General features: G+C 38.6%; 1 protein-coding gene across 2 annotated transcripts in view; it reads right to left on the reverse strand.

The window, feature by feature from the left end:
• The window catches only part of CBFB (core-binding factor subunit beta), a 36,786-nt gene that overhangs the window by 10,790 nt on the left and 6,775 nt on the right, over positions 1–19,221 (reverse strand). The window contains exons 4-5 of one of the 2 annotated variants that reach the window (XM_021535227.3): positions 7,444–7,560; positions 3,239–3,334 (exon numbers count right to left, since the gene is read on the reverse strand). In XM_021535227.3, coding sequence (XP_021390902.1) covers positions 3,239–3,334; positions 7,444–7,560 — 213 coding nt within the window. Of the gene's footprint in view, positions 1–3,207; positions 3,335–7,443; positions 7,561–19,221 lie in introns of both variants that reach the window. The other variant, XM_021535228.3, reaches the window with a different exon arrangement.

Below are 19,221 nucleotides of genomic sequence, written 5' to 3' on the forward strand. Positions count from 1 at the left end.
TGGTTGGGAGTTTTTTAGGATACTTAAAAATAAAAATTGGCAAAGCAATAATTTCTAAATTGATAATGCTCTTGCAATTTTTTTCCCCTTGCAAAGTGTCACCATTCTAAAATCTAACTACCACATACAAAACACTTTAATATTGTTTTCAATGAGTTATCACTGACCACTCCTATGTGGGGAGTTTGAAGTCTACAGACTTTATGTTAAGTCTACAGAAAGACTTAGAATAGGGAATAGTTTTTACCCAGAAAGCTGTATAAATAAAGAATTTAATCTGATCATTTTCATATGCTGCCAGGCTTTGGATGGATAAATATTTCCAAAGAGCTGGCGCCTCTGTTTTGGGTAGGAGTGGGTGGAGTATTGCAGGATTCCCCTTCCTCCCCCACTGAAGCAGAATCTGGTCTCTATTAAAGGCATTTCAACTGTAATTCTACTGTCAGAAATATCCTGATTTTCTACAGTGTTGCAATTCTTAAAACCATCATTAACACTGATGAGATCCTGTTCCACATCTGCCAATTCTGAGCTTTACTGTCCATGCCAAGCATGGCAGAAAAAAAAAATCTAAAACTTTCATACAGATGAAAGCTATATAGAAATCATATTAAAACAATCACAAGGAAAGTATCTTCACTTGTGTGTAGCATAACATACATAAAAATTCACTCAGCACACTTAGAATTGGCCTTTCCCATATAAAAGCCTTCAAGTACCATCTCTGTAGTGAAAGCAAAGATACTGTTGGTTCCATTGAAATTACAGAAGCAGAACATAAGGCAGTCTGGATTAAGGTTTCTGCAGCTGTCAGCAATGCAATCATCAGAAGGGTGCCACTGACAAACTGTATTTCCAAGCTGACTGAGCATGTCAGCAGTGGAAAATTCAATACAGGCCACAAATACAACAAATACAGGAATGTACTTTCATGCATCATTTTCTATTGAAAATTCAGTACAAGGATCATGAACAGCAAGTGCTTACTGATTAAAGTTCATTTGATTCTGTCCAAATGCTGCATTAGACTGAAAAGAAGGGTAGCAATGAATGATTTGGAAACCTGATTCCTCTTTAGGAATGCATTGTAAGTCTATTTCTGCTCACTCACATCTCATCCCAAAAGATCCTGATTTTTATGCAGTCAAGAGTAAACAAGCTTGTCTGTAAACATTCCAGATCTACATTCAGGACATCTTATCCCAAACACAGGAATGAAAACTAAAATGTAAAAACCAATTAAAGACCTACGAGTACTGGAGGACAAAAATCTGTTGGTTAGACATATTGAAGAGGCACAGTAAAATAAATAGGAAAGTATACAAAATAATGTATTACAATTCTTAAAGATTTGTATTTAACAACACAAATTTAAAACAACCTTTGATAATACTTTTCATTTTATTTAAACATATTTCAAATCACTAATTTTTTCTTTTCTTCCTTTCTGTAGGTGATCTACACCAGTGCTTTAGAGCTGGGACAACAACTATTGCAGTTTCCAAGAAAATGGGTACTAACAGCTAATAAGGACATCAATTAATAGCAACTGCCTTCTGCCTTATTAAAGCACGAGTGTTTTCAGAAGTTATTGAATCAAGCTCCTGCAGACAGACAAGAATGCTGCTTTTTGTGTCTCAGTGTCACGAGTTTTGGTGTCTGTCACAAAGCTTCAGATGCTCAATATTACCTCAATCTCACTGTTAATTGAAATAGTGTTTTTGCACAGCCTAGATACAAGTAAGTGTTTTTCACACTTGAAGGAAAATTAACTGTCTCAGAACTCCAGAAGTTATTTTGGGAAGCCTCATTATTTTTTAACCTTCAGCATGCACATGGCTTCTCTGTAATAAGAGGAGTGGGGATGAAGAGCATAGTGCAAAGAGAATATATCAAGAGAAGTTTAAAGTACATTGAGGTTAAAGACGTAAGATTGCACCTGAAGCTCCTACTTTGTTAACAGTAAAGCAGGCTGGCACAGGTCTTCATGAACAGATTAAAGCTAATTCTACCTGCCTTCTGAAGTGAACTTACAAGCAGGTTGTAGCTATGCTGTGACAGAATTCAGGCAATCCAGCTGCTGCTCCAAAAATCCAGCGGCAGCAGGGCCTCCAAGGCAAGGACTGTACCTTTGTTACAGCCAACATCTGCCCTGGCTGCAGCAGTGTTTGCAAGGAGACACACTCCAGCCACTTCAAAGAGAGATATTATCCTCTGTGCCTATCTGTTCCCTCTCAGTCTCTTGCTCAGTGCCTCCCAGTTGTAGCTGGAAGGGAAGAAAGTCTGTCTGATCATCCCAATTACCCAAAAGAATGCCAAAGAAAAGTAACTTAGCAATAACAATAATCAAATTTTCTAAAAACCATAGGACCAGCAGATTGATCATATTTGATTACAGTTAAGTCAGGCTGTACTGATGAAGCAGGAAGTAAGAAACAGCATTAGTAAGGGAAAGAAATTCAAAGCCTTTCTGTGTTCTCCCTATTCTCTCCTGACCTGCAGCCTGCCTTAACTTGCCAACTCCCCTTATGTATTATTACTTGTCCTCTTACAGCTCTTGCCTTTCTGACATCTCAGAGCAGCTGGTTTCCATTCCCTTTCCTGGCTCTTCTTTTCCCAATCTCAGTAATTTCTGCTTTCATCAAGAAAGAACAAGATTCAAGACTGTGGGGCCCTGAAGAAGCAAAGAACAAAACAGGGAAACTAAGCCAGTGAAAAAAAAAAAAAGGAATGAGACTTCCCACCAGTAAGAAAAAGGTAAAAAGACTATAAAACTAGCCTGTACAAGAAAGCAGACTGTGGCATCTGATTAAATTGTCTGGTAATTTTTCCCAAAACACAGGATAACAAGCTCCAAAATTCTGCCCCTGAAGCTCCCAAAGCCTCTTCTGTGCTCATGAGAAATGCACAAGGCAAAAGATCCCACTGTCAGCTATTAAAGTATCATTTCAGAGAGAAATGGCAACTCTTGAATAAATGTCTTTACAGCTTAAGTACTCACAAAAAAGACCATCTACAGAAAGGAAAAAAGTAAACTATCAGATAATTCTTATCAAAACTTTAAAAAAACTTGAAATCCATTTTACAAGAGTAAAAAACAATGCATTTTGCAATTTTTATATAACATCACTGAACAAACACAATACATGACATTGTACAAACAGACAAATAAATTGAAACAATCTAAAGTTTTGGGAAAGTACTAACCAGTTACTGACAGCAGCTGTGAAACCCTCACCTCCATTTCCTCCCGATGAGACCTGTCTCTATCCTCGAATTCACGAGTTCTTCGTCGAGCCTCTTCAAAGGCTTGTTGTGCCAATGCATCCTCCTGCTACCAAAGCAGATGACACAGAGTGACACAAAAGGTGACCCTCATTTCCAACAAATCACATTTATTTTGCATATTAACTAGCTCTTGGCAGCAAAGTCAAGTAAGTCCTGCAGAACCTGCTAGAACACAGGCGAGTCCAGCAAATGTCAATGCAGGTTAATGAAGTATTACTCACCTTCACTTCAGCAGTAGAAATAACCAAAGCTGGAATACAGGTACAACTAAAATACATTTTCAAAGGAGAACTGCTGTCCCAAAGTAGTTTAAATGCTGGAATGACCAGAAGTTCTATGTAAAAGGCAATACATTTTATTCTCCTTATAAAAGCCATTTTGAAGACAGTATTCACAGGTATAGCTAGATAGTGTCCACTACACAAACAGTGGTAATTTAATTATCTTGCATTTAGAAGTATTACCAAAGTTATAAACCAAATAAATCCAGCTTTTCTCAAAAGCTGCTGCAGGTGCATCAGTATGAACATTCTTACAACTTGTGTATCATTTATATTATTTAAATGTAGAGGCATAGTGAAGTGCAAAGCAAAAATTATTCCTCCACCAATCTGCACACATTCCCATATAATGGCGGAGAAACCTGCAGGTCTTAACAGCCCTTTTGCTAATTTTCAGTAATGGCTTATGCACAGGAACAGATTTAATAAACTAACACTCAAAAAAAATCCTTCAAACTGTATTTGCTATTAGAAAATGTTTTAAATAAAGTATTAGTAATATGTGGAGCCATTATTAATTGGATTGGAAGTTATTTTTCTTAAGGAGACATTTTAATACATTTACTGTTCCCCATCAGAATGGAAGGGTCCCATCTGAAGAGGCCCCACAAACCAGGAAGGGATAAACTGTATTGATTCTCCTTCCTTCTAGCTGTTCAACCATAATTACTACTAACACCACTTACAATTCTCACACACATGCAAATGTTATTTTAAAGTTAATAATTTTTAAAAAAGCTGACCTTGACTGTTAGAGGACATAAACATGTAGAGAGCACAACTAAGTTTTAATATACCTGGGGACTAAGTGCATAAATTTTTCAATTTAAGATAAAACATCCCCAGCCTGAGAAAATGTTAAATTGCCTTTTTTGCCGCAGGCAGAGTGGTGGGCCCTGGAGCTGCTCTGTGAAATGCTGTGCAGGGACTCCCTCGTGGCTCAGGGCAGGGAAGCACAAACAGCTGCCAGGCCCGGGCTCTGCCTTCAGCTGCTGCTTCCTGGGGATGCATGTGCAACGTTTAAAGCTGCCAACAAGATAATACTTTAACACCATATATCTTTTTAAGATTAGAATTTTGCCCTTTACAGCCATTTAATGTTCATAAAAGGCATAGAAACCAGGGTCAGAGAGCAGAAAGTAAGTTTGTTCTTAATAATGCAGAAGGTTAGAGAGAGAACAGATAAGCTTGTCTCTCAGATGACTCCAGAAAAGCTGCCTTAGTGTTAGTTTACAAAAGAGATATATGTCTTTATTACCTCCTATTTTAAATCAGACTTAAACAGAAGATTTTTTTTATTGAAGGTTTTTGCATTTTACCATCATTTAGACTGGTCACGAAATAAAAGGCTGACATACAGTCTTGGATGGAATATTTTAAAGAAATTGTCATAACCAAAAGAAACTAAATTAGAAATTCATGGGGGAAAAAAATCAGTATGTTGACATCCAGAATGAAGACAGGTTGACAGCTGAAACTCTGGTTTGCTCATGTCTGAGAAAGGGGATAAAAGCATCAGAATATTTTTAGTAAAACATAAAATTCTGCTCTACTCTTGGTAATACATTATAACAAATCAACCAACAACTCAATTTTATACAACAGGAATTTAACAAAGATTTTTTTTTAATGTCACTCAATTCTAGTAATAATAGCCTAGCAAATTCAGCTGTTTGAGACCAAATAACTTATACATCTTAGTTTTATTGTACAAAAATATTCCTGGTATAAATTTACAAAGAAAAGTAAGAATAAGCAAAACATGAGCAACAGAATGAGCAATCAACTTGACAACAGGACAAAACCAAACTTCCCAGTCCAGAAAATAAAATTTTAAAAAATATTAAAAAAGAGAAGCTTACACACACCCACACTTATACACAAATCCTCACAGCAGCCCAGTAGGAAAAGACTTGGTGAGATAGCAAGACACTTCACTACAGAAGAGGTGCAAAAGACAGAAACAGTCTCTTAAAGACACTCAAATATCAAATCCAGGGAAATTTCAGCCCCAAAGAGGGAAGATATTCAAGCATGTATGTACAGCTTTGTGTGTGTTGCTCCATCAAAGTCTGAGCAAGCAGTAGAACCAGAGCTTTCAGTAACAAAAAGTCAGACCACTTAGTAGCAAGACATGGACAGGCTGTGGATTAAGCGGAAAATAAGCTTAACACATACAAATAAAATATTTCAATGTTAACACATGGGGATTTTCTTCCTAAAGTATTTGTTGACCTGGTGAAGGGCAGTATGTTTTCCAAAGTATGACAGCAAAGGAAATTTTTTTTTGATCCTAGCATTAGTATGAAGCGGTAAGAGACAGGAAAATTCAAGTGCACTACATTTGCTTAAGACAAGGTTCCAAAAAATGTGGGGGGTGTGAAGAGCAGCTGGACCTCTTACAAAGGACAGTGGGTACACAGGCAATACCATATGAAGCACTTAAGCCCCCTCTGACATCAGTGTTATTTTGGGATCAAAGTCAGCAGTTCAGTCAACTGCCACTAGCAGTATTACAACAGTTTTAAACAAGGAAGCAGTGACAGATACAGGAAAAAGGAAACTGAACAATGTAAAAGATTGCCCAAATGTTTACAATACTAACACATATAAGGGTGCAGCTACTCTTGTGTCTGTATAGTTCTTTATGATAGTGGGCACCCTTAGGTACTACTACCATAACAAACAGAATGACCATTGACAACCTCAGTCACCAAGAATCACACACTAAAAACAAGTTACACACCTGTAACTGAGTGCAAACATCCCTGTAGATCCACACAGTGCAATACCTCCAGCTCAGCACCCTGTACTCACAACTCAGGAAAGCACTGACACCTAAGATCGTGAACACATCCCCTCACATACACACAGAGTAAATCACAACCTCAGTGCACAAACACTTTCTGAAGACAACAAAAGGGAATTGTTAAGTTTTGTTAAAATAGCATATACACATTGGGAAACTAAAGTAATCCAAGCACTTGCAAAAACATTTACTGGGAAATTAAGAAGAGAAAAATTAAACCCACAGGTCACCGGACCCCTCTCCGTTTTGGAAGACTGCTCATTTTCTTCAGGCACTCTCCAGTTTTGGAAAGGATGACACTGTTGTCTCCCGAGTGCACGTTCCCATCAGCCTGCTCTCAGTTCAGAAGTCCTGTGACTTAGCATTATGTATCAAACTTAGTAACTACAGATCAAGAACCTTGGGATTTATGCTACATTCTTCAGGGCTATACACTTGTCCTGGCTGTGCAAAGCATTACAGCCTGAAGGTCTCCTAATCCATGGAGTTCACAGCAGTGACTCTGCTGCAGCTGGGACTGAGCCTGCCCAAGTCACTGACACAGCCTTGAAAGAGGTGAATGCAAAGAGCAGATTTTGAGTAAAAGCTTTGGTCTGTGGCTTTTCTTATGGATTCACAAAGGGTGGCAGGACAACTCTCTTTCTAGGCATCATGGAGGAAGTGTTCAGGGCTGTGACTTTGATACAAAGTGTTTCTATTTAATCCCAAACATAGTCACATTAACATCACCTCATTTAATGTGCAAATTAGTTTCTTAAGTTAGGGAGAGGCAAGGCATAATAGAGGAGTGTTCTTGGTATTTTGGAGGAATCAAAGTTTTAAAATACTTTATTACACTGTAGCATAGTAACAGTGCAAAACCACTCAAAGTTGTAAGTGACAAATGATTCCTGCCCCTAACATTTTGACCTAATGTAGCTAAAGTAGTGTTTTGCTACCAGCACATGTTTCTGAACTTCCCATACTACAAGTTTTCTTTGGAGTTTGTACTCAGAGTGAAGGCAAAAACTGTTCCCTCCAGAAGAACAAACAAACACGTAAGCAGCCAAGAGCAGACTGTCTTACCTGTGCTCTCTCTTCATCAAATTCCAGGCAGCCCATACCATCCAGTCTCTGGAGATCTATCCAGCCTTTCCAAATTACACAGACACCATTGAGAATCATAGGTGCCTTCAAGTACACCTGGAATAAAAGCAAAACACATGCTATGAATTTGCAAGCTCTTACACATGTGCTTGCACAATGAAAATACTGATCCAGGAAGCTTCTATATGTATTCTTAGAAGAACATCCAAACCAGCTGGTAACATGAGACTCCATTTAACAGCTTCCACTGCTTCCTTTCCAAGAACTCATTTTAATCAAGTGAGTGCTTTAACTTTTGCCTACTGCACTGGATGGAATAAATTTAAGCTGTGTTCTCATTTTATAAACTGGCATGCACCAGGATTTAGTTAGAAATCTTATGCTTGCAGTTAAACTAGGAGTTTTTCTTGTCAGCTTACCTTTGTGTCACAAAGAAGTGGCATGCTGCCAGTCAGGGAAGATCCTACAGCAGCTAAATAGTTAAACAAGCACTCTCCTTCCTACTCCCAAGAACCACTGTATTTTATCCCAATACATGAGTGATTTCAACAAAGACCAAGCACTGTTTTCAGTCCTTCTCAAATTTGCAAACTACTCCAAGTTCAGTAAAATACACGACAAATCGTGCTAAAAATAAGGAAGTCTTCCTGTGTCAATTCTAGCATGTGTGAAAGGCTTTCAAAAGAAGCAACACCAGCTGATGAAAACCCAAGTACAGCACCAATGTGCACTGTGCCTTGTGCTGCAGCACAGAATAATGCGTACATCTAGATAACAGTACACAATAAAGTGATGTCACCAGGGAATTTAAAAATAAGCAAATACAATACACTAAATGAGTTTGACATGTTATACTTAGTAATATCTCTCTTAAACAAAACAGTCACAGTAGAATTACCTGAATTGTACAGAAAAGAAAAACAAAACTAGAAAAATCAACCTTCAATAGTTATTTCAGCTTACTTGGCAAGTCAAAACCTCTCATGGAACAGGAGTTTGTCTATGTTGAATCACCAGAGAGGCAAACCTGCACATACGCCTGCACCCACTTCAGAATTTGCCCACTGAATATGAATTTGTTGATTGACAAGACTGCTTAGACATTCCAAATCCATTTGAGGTTTTTCAGCCTTCAGGAGCAGCTGGGGCTCAGCTAGGTAGGGGAACTTTCAGACAGTGCCTCCTCTAACAGTTCTAAATTAATCCTCTGGCAAATCCTCATCAAAGCGTAATTGATGTTTAGCACTATAACGCATTTCAAAGCACCCCCACTGTGCCTACTTGCTCAGTTCCACACTTACCAGCTAAGGTCACTCAAGCAAAAAATGAAAGGGTTCAGATGCAGGAAGCACAGAGGAAGGGAAGCCCCCCTCATTCAAAGACTGTGCTGGCAGAATTAAGCACAGAACAACATGAAAGGCAACCCATGAGTGGAAAACAGGGAGCAAATAACTTGAATTGAGCTGACAAACAAGTAATGTTATTTGCCAAAGAAAACAAACATTTGATCTCCAAGCCCGATTTTTACAACTTATCACACTCTGGTATGAAGTGACACAGCTTTAGACCTTTTAATTAGTATAACATGCAGCAGCTCAGTAATGAAGCAATAAATGTTATTTGTTTGAGCATATCTTCTTCCCACTAGCACTTCTACTGGAGGGTCTCTGCTAAGAGCACAGCCTGGTTTTCTGTTTTCTGCACTCACAGCCCATCTGAGAGAGTCATCACAGCCCAGCCTTGCGTGGGGACAGCACATCATGGGGACAGCACACCATGCACATTCACCAGCCAACAGCCTCTGCAAGCAGAGGTGTCAGAACCACCATGAGTAAGATGTGGACTACCAGGAAACCACCTCCCATAGCCCTCATTTTAAAATTAAACATTTCAAACACCCAAAGTACACTGCAGCCCTTCAGCACAGCCTTCATCCATTCATCTCACAAGAAACAAATGAAGGACGCAGCATCCATTTAAAAGATGCATTTAATTAGTTGAGAAGTGAAAGATAGTTAAAAGAGGCTATTAGAACTGTCATTCTCCTCTAAGGCACGTCAAGAATAACTCAAAAGGGGAAATAAAAAGGCAGTATAAGCTAACCATGGGTCTGTAAAGACAAAAAAGCCTGTACTCTAATGCTGGTTATGTCTTACAGGAGCAAACAAGAACTTTTCTGGCTTTCATTTAAGGTTTACCTCTCACTCAATCTCCCCTATCCTTCTGGCCCACAACAACAGCCTGGAACACCAAAAGTTACACAGGCCTTCCCACAGATGTCAAAACTCAGCTTTCCAAGCTGTCCCGGAATACTTTTTGTTTATTTCTTTGACAAGGAATATTATGGTGCCACTAACCCGTTTCAGTGGCTGCTCAACTGCCTTGGTCCCTGCAGCTGCCAGTGCCTTACACACAAACCTCCTCCTCAGTGCAAACAGCAGGTAGCTCAGACACAGCTGCTGAGGGCTCAATACTTCAAATGCCTCGTGCATCACCTGGAAGCTCAAGCAGTGCTGCAAACTCTATGAAAGCCTTCAGAAGTCAAAGGGGAAACAAGTTGACAGAGCCGATGTGATTCCCGATTCCAACAATCTGTCCTGAACACGCCAGCCAACATCTGAGCTGCTGACACAGCAGCTCGGGAACCTCTGGCACGCAGCCTGACCTTTCCAGATGAAGTAGTCTGCCCTTGCTCCTGAATCAGAGCCCTGGAAGAAGCCTCATACCACCAGATTCAGGAGGTCTTCAAAACTCTGATAAACAAACATTTTTCACTACTGAAAGCATGAATTCTTTCTCAAGGCATTCTGAGTTTTGAAATTACCACACAATCATTCAAATGTAGTAATCATTCATCTTGAAACCCCACGAGCTTATGCAGGAACTTTTCTCTCATTAAAACACAATAATGCATACTGGTACTTTTTAATTTATTTTAGAGAAAGGAATTTAAACTCCTTTTCCCCCCTCTCCTCTTTCAGGAAAATGGAAACCACCTAAGATTATAGCCAAAAACGTTTAACCACATATTTCCTTCTTTTCAGATAAAACCATGTTGGTTCCCTCTCAACTTCTGAACTTAACAGAATTATTAATAAATTACTGTTCTGTGAACACATTATCTATTATGGCATCTCAAAATCCAGCAAAGTGGTCTTCTAAAAAATTTCTGAGTCATCTGCTCTGAAAATTGCCTCAAGACAGTCATGGTAGAAGACTAAGGGCAAAAGCTGCATTATTTCTAAAAAGACCCAAAATTCCCTCCCCCTTCCTAATATTATAGAAGTAGATAAAACCATGTCTTTGTTAGATCAACTCTTTCAAAGTTCTATTGCTAACCCCAGATTACCTGCATTTAAATAATTTTATAAATCCTCCACATACCTATGGGTACTTTTCATAATAATGCCTGACAGTCAGTGCTGTAAAATTCAAGAGACAGCTGAAAAGCACTACAGAACAGAAGGAAGGAGGAGAAGTTGGAAGTCAGGCAATTACCAAATTCATATTCAGTGGACAAATTTAATGCTACATAAAAGGAAAAGCTAAATTATGCAGCAGCCTCTTTTCAGAATACAGTCCATTCCATAAACCAAAGGAAGAATGGTTTTTCTGCCACTGACAGTGGACAGTTGTACAGCTAAGTTAAGAATCTTTGTACACATGCTGAAGGATGAGAGTAAGTTCTCTCTCTTTTGCACCCTTGTTTTCCATACAACAGGACTAGGAGACCTAGGTAAACTATCACATACTGAAAAATGCCATTTTCACTGGCTTATAGCAGCTGAATTTTTGTTTGGGTGGCTATTACAGAACTAATTTCATCTCAAATGACATCTTCCATTTCAAACTCCTACTATAGATCAAAGTAGCATTAAAATTTTTAAATGAGAAATGTGGACATGCTACTTTTACATTGGAAACAGGCTTTTAGTATTAGAACAAATATTCTGCTTGCTGACTGAACAAGCAGCAAGAGCAAACACTCTTATCTCCTGGCAGATTATCTGGACAGAGGACAAACAGCACCGTAAAAACACACAAACTTGAGAAGGCGCTGCATGAATAGGCTTAGCTGGGCTCTAAGTTGTTGAGCTGTGCTTGTGCCTCCCTGCTGGCTTGTTCTCAAAGACCTCTGTGCCACACCTTCAACATTTAGTACATCTCACCTTCCCTTTTGTATTCTTTTACTAATCACTTCTTTCTTTTCATCTGCATTTAAATGAACAACCCTCTCCCCCAACTCCAATTAACTGGGAGTTATCTCTGTTAAGAACAGGCAGGCATGTGGCTCCTGTAACACCATTCATTCATACTTTAAAATCCAAACTAATTACTTTTTTTAAAGCTACTGTATTTTAGCACAAGACAAAAAAAACCCTCAGTTTCACATCCTATTTTAGTCATCTAGTAAACCTTTATCTCACAACAGCAGGGTATTTAACTGATCTGCTGGAGGAATGCTATCTGTGTGCTCCATCCACACATCCTGCAGTTACAGAAAATGCTCCTTCTCCCTACAGCAACCAAGCCATTTCCTCCCCCAGCGATTGCACACAGTTCTCACCACCCACCAACTAATGAATCAGGAGGCTCACAACAGCCAGCGCCACCGAGGAGATCAGCTTCACCCCCCAGGAAACACCAGTCCCCAGTGAAGTGGTGCAGTCCCCTCCCGTCTGTTTCCATTTTCCCAGCACACTGGAGCAAAACGCATTCTTTCAGAAGAGCTCAGCTCTGACTCACCCTGCGCCTCACCACGCACACATCTGCCCATTCATAACGGGCTGCCCCGCTCGGCTGAGCCACGTCCGTCTGTCAATCCCACCTTCCCCTGAATCATACTCCACTTTTAAATACTTAAACAGCATTCTCCCTGGTGATTTCACATGTGAGACACTGACCACTAAGAAAGAAACAGCTTTGAACACTCACTTCAAGAAAGAAAAGTGTTAAATGAGGTAAGACTAACCTCATCACTTCAGCTTCTCTTAATATTATCTGTATACACTAGCAAGTAAAAGGAAACAGCCTGTACAAAATGTTCACATGAGAAATTATGTATTCAACTGTTTCCTTTAACAGCAACAGTATATGACAATATATACAGTTTCATAAATAAAATGCTGTTCTGGAATGTAAAGTTGCATCAGTTCCATCCCTGTGCTCCCCCCAAAATGCAAAGACTCACTTTCACATTACAGAAAAGGGTATATAGCCTGGGTTTCAAAGAGGGGGCAAAGCATGAGAGAGGAAGCAATCTATGACATGCAAAAAAAAAAAAAAAAGAAAAAAAAGAAAAAAAGTTAAAAAAAAGCTTTTCTAAAACTGTGCAACAGAGCTTATACACTAAAATCCTCAACTATTTGGGGAACATAACAGAACAATAACTTCACTAGTATAACACCAACTGAAGATACAGCAAAGGCTGATAACTCCATGCAAGGCTTCACGCTACTCTTTCAGATATTGATCATTTGTTTAAAAGAAACTAATGACAAGCAATAAAGTCATGAACAGAGTTTACAGCATTTATCTGACCTGCTAAATTTGACTCCCATACTCTACATTGTAACATAATTTAAACTGGAATAAAACATAAATAGAAATATAAAGATTGACATAAATTAAATGCACTAAAAAGTCTTATTTTACTCATAGTCACTTTCTAAATGGGATTATTTTCAGCTGTCTCATCCCTTAAAAGATATTATTGTTTCTTCAAACACACAAAAAAAACATCTATTTTAAAAACTACATCTTGGAATTTCTTCCATTATATGAGAAGGAGGTTTTGTTAAAATTCAAACCTTATACTCTACTGCAAAAATGTATGGGAATTAATACTTTCTGAACAAACAAGAGCCTTTCCTAAACACTTGTGCATAAATAACCCAATTGTGGCTTTCAAGATGAATACAGCTTCAAGTTCCTCGAGGGTAGCACCCATGGCACAGCTGTACCACACCACCACCAACAGGCCCTGGCTGTTTCCTGAGCAGCTGCCAAGGTGGCACTCCTGGGACAGCGCTGGCCAGGGCAGGAGCACTGCCCAGGGACATCTCCTTGGGCCCAGCACCATCCTTCCTCTGCCTGGGACCTGTTCCTCCAGCTCTGCTTCCTTGTCATCACACACAGACATTTCACTTGCAGCTGAGGAAAGAACTCCAATTCACAACTAGAAAAACATCTCAGAACATTTTCATCTTCACAGCAAAACCTGATGGTCAGGTATTACTTTGTTCAATTTTCAAATATGTTTATGTAAATCATAGGTTTTAATACAAATATCAGTAAACACTGAAATGCAACATAGTCCGTTTTTACAATTCTGTGTATCAGAAACACCCATGTACACACTCATTTCAGAAATATCTTTGTAAGTAATATCAGAGCTTTAACAAAACCTCTCTCAACATGCTTTGCGTACTACTGAAATACTACTGTGATGGGGATTGGTTTCAAAAACGTCAAAAAAGGAATAGCTGAAGAATTTTCCTAACCTTATTGGACAGTCAGAATTTAAAAGTCCTTTGCAGAAAACCTGGTATTTTTATGTTTTTTTGGTTGGTTGCATTTGTTAGGTTTTTCTCTGCATAGTTAGCTCAACTATGTAATCATGGCTCCTTTTCGAAAGCAGATCAATGTTTCATTAAATTATGCAGGTTGCTATTTCACTTAACTAAAAGCCAAGTCTGTAACTAAGAACAGATATGAAGCAGTAAGGATGTCAGAACAAATGTGATTAAAATCTGTGGAGCATTTTATTCTTGGATTAAGATCACTGGTCAGCAGTTATGCTTAGAAGCTCACATAGAAAAATGCTAAAATGCTACTGCACAGAGATTATACTCATCATCTAATAACCAACTCTCCAGATACAGTTCATCATTCCAAAATACTGCAATTTCTCAACTAAGCAGAAAACATGAACCAGACTTGACCAAAACCACCAAAAAAGCCCCAATACAAAGCAAAAAGTAGACAGCTTCTAGTTTTCACATTGTCACTACAGAAGGGACTCCCAAAGAGAAATGCATGTCATGCTCAGGCTCTATCCATTTGCCTTCAAAACACAAAACCAACCACAGAGCTGGAACTGAAAATCAACAAAAAAGCAAGGAGCATAACAAGAAAAATCTGAAAGGCAAATATATGCTGGGGTTTTCCCCTGTGAAACTTTACAGGGTCTTTCATCAGCCTACCTTTACACCAGATTCTGCATGAGAAAGATGGCTGGATTTTAAACCTATACTCCCTTTTAATGGAGAGGGCATGCATTTAAAAAAGACATTTTTTTTCTTGCAGCAATTAAAAAGAATAATATTTTTGCAGTAAAATATTGCCTGAGATTGCTGCTAGTTTTGCTGCTCCAAGTACACATGCATGCTTCTGCTCACAAACCCAGTAACTAATACACACAGTTTTCTGCCACGTTGACAGAGTATTTTCCAGACAAATTTCAAAATTGGTTGTGAAATTTGTTCTTTTCAAGCTTCAGAAAATCACATAGCAAAAATCAGATACAACTAGCAATGGCAACAGAGGATTAGAAAGAGAGGTTTATCTAAAACACATCACCTGCACACCATGTTAAATGGGTGCAAATAAACAGCCTGCTAATCCTCTACTTTTGGACTGAAAATTCAAAACATATAATGCAGACATACTCAACTATACAAAAAAGAAATTACCTGATTCTGACAATATGGGCAAGCAGGTACTAAAAACATTCAGGAACTGACCCAAGTAAGAGGGGGCAAAAAAAGCTGCTTCTTCTAGCCTTTAGCTTTCATTGCTTTCTTGAGCACTCCAACAACCTCACCTTCACCTTAAGCAGGATTCAAGTCTGGAAAATCTGTTCAAACATTTGCTCAACAAGTAGTGCTGCATCAAGGCTTAAAATAATGTTAGTAGTTTTTTGCCTTTTGTATACTATAACAACTATTCAGCTTTCATCATTCAATAAAATTTCATAGTGTCATAATTATTCTGTAGAAAACTATCAGCTTCTACAGAGAACATCCTTAGCAATGACTCGAAATTGTCTTTAAAAGAGTAACATCAAACTTGCAATTATGCAAGCTAATGAGCCCATTTCATTACTTGTGCTTTGGACAATAAAGCTTGAAGAACCATTTCAGTAACTTTCAGAAAAAGACATTTTCTTGAACCAAATGTTTCATCATCTTATTGAATTTTTCTTATTTTTAATATGAATTAAGTGATTTTCAGAAAGAAGCAGACATTCTCAACAATGACTCTCTTACTTTTCTCATTCATTTATAAGAGGAAAGAAGCACAATATGAGCAACTTTCCTTAGTAAGCAGAGACCGATATGCAAACAAGAGAATTCAACAATCCAAACGTCTGGATTTCTTCCAGCATCTATGCTGCAGAGATCTCAAGTACTGCTTTCATCCACACAGCACTCATCTGTCCTTATATATAGCTGCTTCCCAAATGTAAAACTTAGCTCACTAACTCCAATTTTGTTCCTCTTCTGGGAAACTTTAGGATGATGACATGGGTATATTTGAAATCTTGTCTATACAACTCTAACGAGTCCACTTAAGCCACTGGAAAGAGTTCAAGGTAGTTTGACTGAATAACTGCTTTTAGAATACATAATAAAGGCTAAGCAGAAGCAGGTTTACTGACAGCAGCCCTTAAGTACTTCCACAGCCGTGCTAAAGTACTGCTCCCAAGCACTGTTTCAAAATGGCATCGTCACTGCCGGCACCAACGCAGGGACGAGGCTGTGGCAGTCCCAGAAGGATCTGGAGGACTGGGGGGTGAAAGGGCTCCAGGGGAAAGGCTGTGGGTCCTTGTCACATGAGAGGTGCCTGGAGTGACTCATGCTCCAGTGGCGGAGGGCACCCGATGATAAATCACTCTGCAGGAACAACTGTCCAATCCCAGCCAGTGGCTGCCTGCCAGGACAACGTGTCCAGTCTACGGCCTCTAAAGACTTCTCTCCCCAAAATCCGAGCTCTAACTGCTCATAGTGTATAGCCTGTATGCACAGAGAGGCATCTCCTAACTGTGAGCTAAAGTGAAGAAGCACAGGTACACTATGACTGCGGCTTCAAACAGCATTTGGATTAAATAGCTCTCTCCTATGCAACAGCAATCATAATGAGGAACACTTTCAAGTATCTAGACAAAAAAAGAAAGAAAAAGTTTCACTCTCCTCTAAAGTAAAAATGGTTTTAGGAGCATAAACAAAGGATGTTGCTGGGGAAAAAAAACCAACTGGAAAGAAAAAGAAACTGAAGTGTCTGCCAGCTAAAGGACTCTAAAGCACAAATACAATAATAAATTCTAGAATCACAATTTATAGAAAATCAGCATTTTACTCAAACCATATAGATGATACTGGATTAAAACTGATCAAGGGGATCATCAAGAAAAGTGGATTCTTCTAATCCACCAAGCTTTTACAGGACTCACACCATGTAACTCCAAGGGGGGGGAAAAAAAAGTCAAGCTGATAAGTAAGGTGGGTACAAACTGGATACACCACCAAACCCATTTGTCTGCTATGAGAATAACCACACACTGACCTCCTTGTTTAAAGCTCACAGAAAAGCCTGAGAAAGATCAAAAGCAAGAACAGCGATGTGGGTTTCATCAGGACAACACCACTTCCCCTGGCTGGAGCAGACAAAAGCACCTCGAAGGCTCTGAGCACACACACAGCCCAGCAGCTGATGTCCCTTCTCTGACCACCTGCTGCTCCTCATAGAAGAATCTCTCCTAGCTACCACAAGGTTTTGGGGTCACCACACCCCCAAAAGGTATGAGTAGGACAGTAACAATTGTTTAAGGCTGCTCAGGAAAAGTGGAAAGCTGTTTCTATTGTCTGCCTTTTGAAAACGTGTTGTATTTTAATAAAACTATTTCTCATTACACTTCTGTTTCTGCTGTAACACCTGCAGCATAACAAAGATTTCTTTTTTTAATATTTATCTAAGCAGTTAACACCAACTTAGCACAAAATAAAATCTAGTTTTGACAAAAAACTGTGCAAGTAGAAATGCAGCATCTTTAGGAAGAAATCTTTAGTTATGGTTAGAACAAAGTTAATGGTTACTGAGTAGAAATCCTAGCTACATCACATGTGGCACAGCAGGCACTCTGAATCAATTTAAATCATGTCTGATGTGCTTTCCTCCAAAGCTGCAGAGTTGATGGCATATTAGAGCAAAATAAGCCCGTGTGGAAGACTCTGGTTTACAAGCAGCTGCCACCAAAGAACAGACAGGAAATAAAGCTGCACTAGAATGAGATGGAGAATTGTATTGTAAAGGGGAGGGGAAGTAAAACAACTTCAGACTTCATCAGTGACTGGTATTTAAGCAATAAAAAAGAATATGTGAAAACTAATGTTCTTTCAAATAAGAAAGGTGGAGCTATAGAAACATCTTGAATAAGAAACTGTAATTGGGGACATTATCTTACTCTAAAAAGTATACAAAATTAATTGTGCAAAGAAAATTAACCAGACAGTTCTTAACAAAACAAAAGGACTTGGAAAAAGATTAGATTTTAAGAAGCACTGAAGTCTATACACAGCTCAGCCTTAAGTTTGTATGTCATCAGTACAAAACTGAAATAAAAATTACACAACTTCATTAACCACAGTAAATCTAGCCTAAGTCATTAACGATTCCAGAAAACCAAGGTGAAAATAAAGCTCTCCATTTAATTGTAAGGTTTAATTATTCAATATTTCAGGCAATACATTAGACTACTACATGGCCTATCTTTCAATTTCCTAATGTCTATTAATTTATTCTTTACCAAAACACAAATAAAAAGCTGACAACAGAGAAGGATGAGAAAGCCTTGGTATGGTTTGATTCCCCAGAAACAGGACACACACTGCATCTGGTGCACCCCACAAACACCCACCATCACAATGAAATACAATGTTCTATCATTTTTATGATCTAGGGACCTATTTTTAGTGCTGCTTTTTTTTTCTGCTATGACAAACCTGAAAAATTGCTCAAATACACAATTAAATTTGCTGCAGGTCAAATACAGCACAGAATGTTAAAGCTATCTCAAAAAAAAAAAAAAGTTAAACTCAAGCTTAAAATGAGCAGAAACATTAAGCGTACACTGAGCCATCCAATTCTTGGATTAATGAAGACAGGGTATCCACCAGAGGCCTACCCACCCATTGTGAACATCAGATGCATCAAATTAAAAGGCAAATTAAGCATATTAAAAAAATCCCCTCGCTTAAGAAATACCAGATTGAAAAACCTCAAGCTTATGAAGTATGTATTTGCAGAATTTCAACTTCCACAGGAGTGTTGCTCTTTCTAAAATTCAATCATTTAAGCAGCAATTCCAGCAGATACTGCATTGGTAGCTTTGTCAATCTGTGTGCAAAACTGCTTTAGTACAATAGTGACATTCTTCAAATCTGGATAAACTATTTTGGGCCATCATTGTTTAGCCAAACACCGAAGCAGAATTCCAGAATAAAAATATTCTAATGCTGGTAAGTTTATCTACATTCTAGATCTCAAACTAATGCCTAAGATAATTATTAACTGACAGCTTCCCCCATAGCCTTTTTTTATTCATATAATTAAAAACATGCCTTACTGGCATAAATCCAGTGATGAACAAACACACATTATGCACTGCCTCAAGAATCAAAGCTCATAAAACAATGTTGCACAGAGCTACAAAAATCACATGGTTTTAAGAGACTGCTGAAGCCTGTGAAAGAAATT

Source organism: Lonchura striata, chromosome 13, assembly GCF_046129695.1.
Source record: "Lonchura striata isolate bLonStr1 chromosome 13, bLonStr1.mat, whole genome shotgun sequence".
NCBI lineage: Eukaryota > Metazoa > Chordata > Aves > Passeriformes > Estrildidae > Lonchura > Lonchura striata.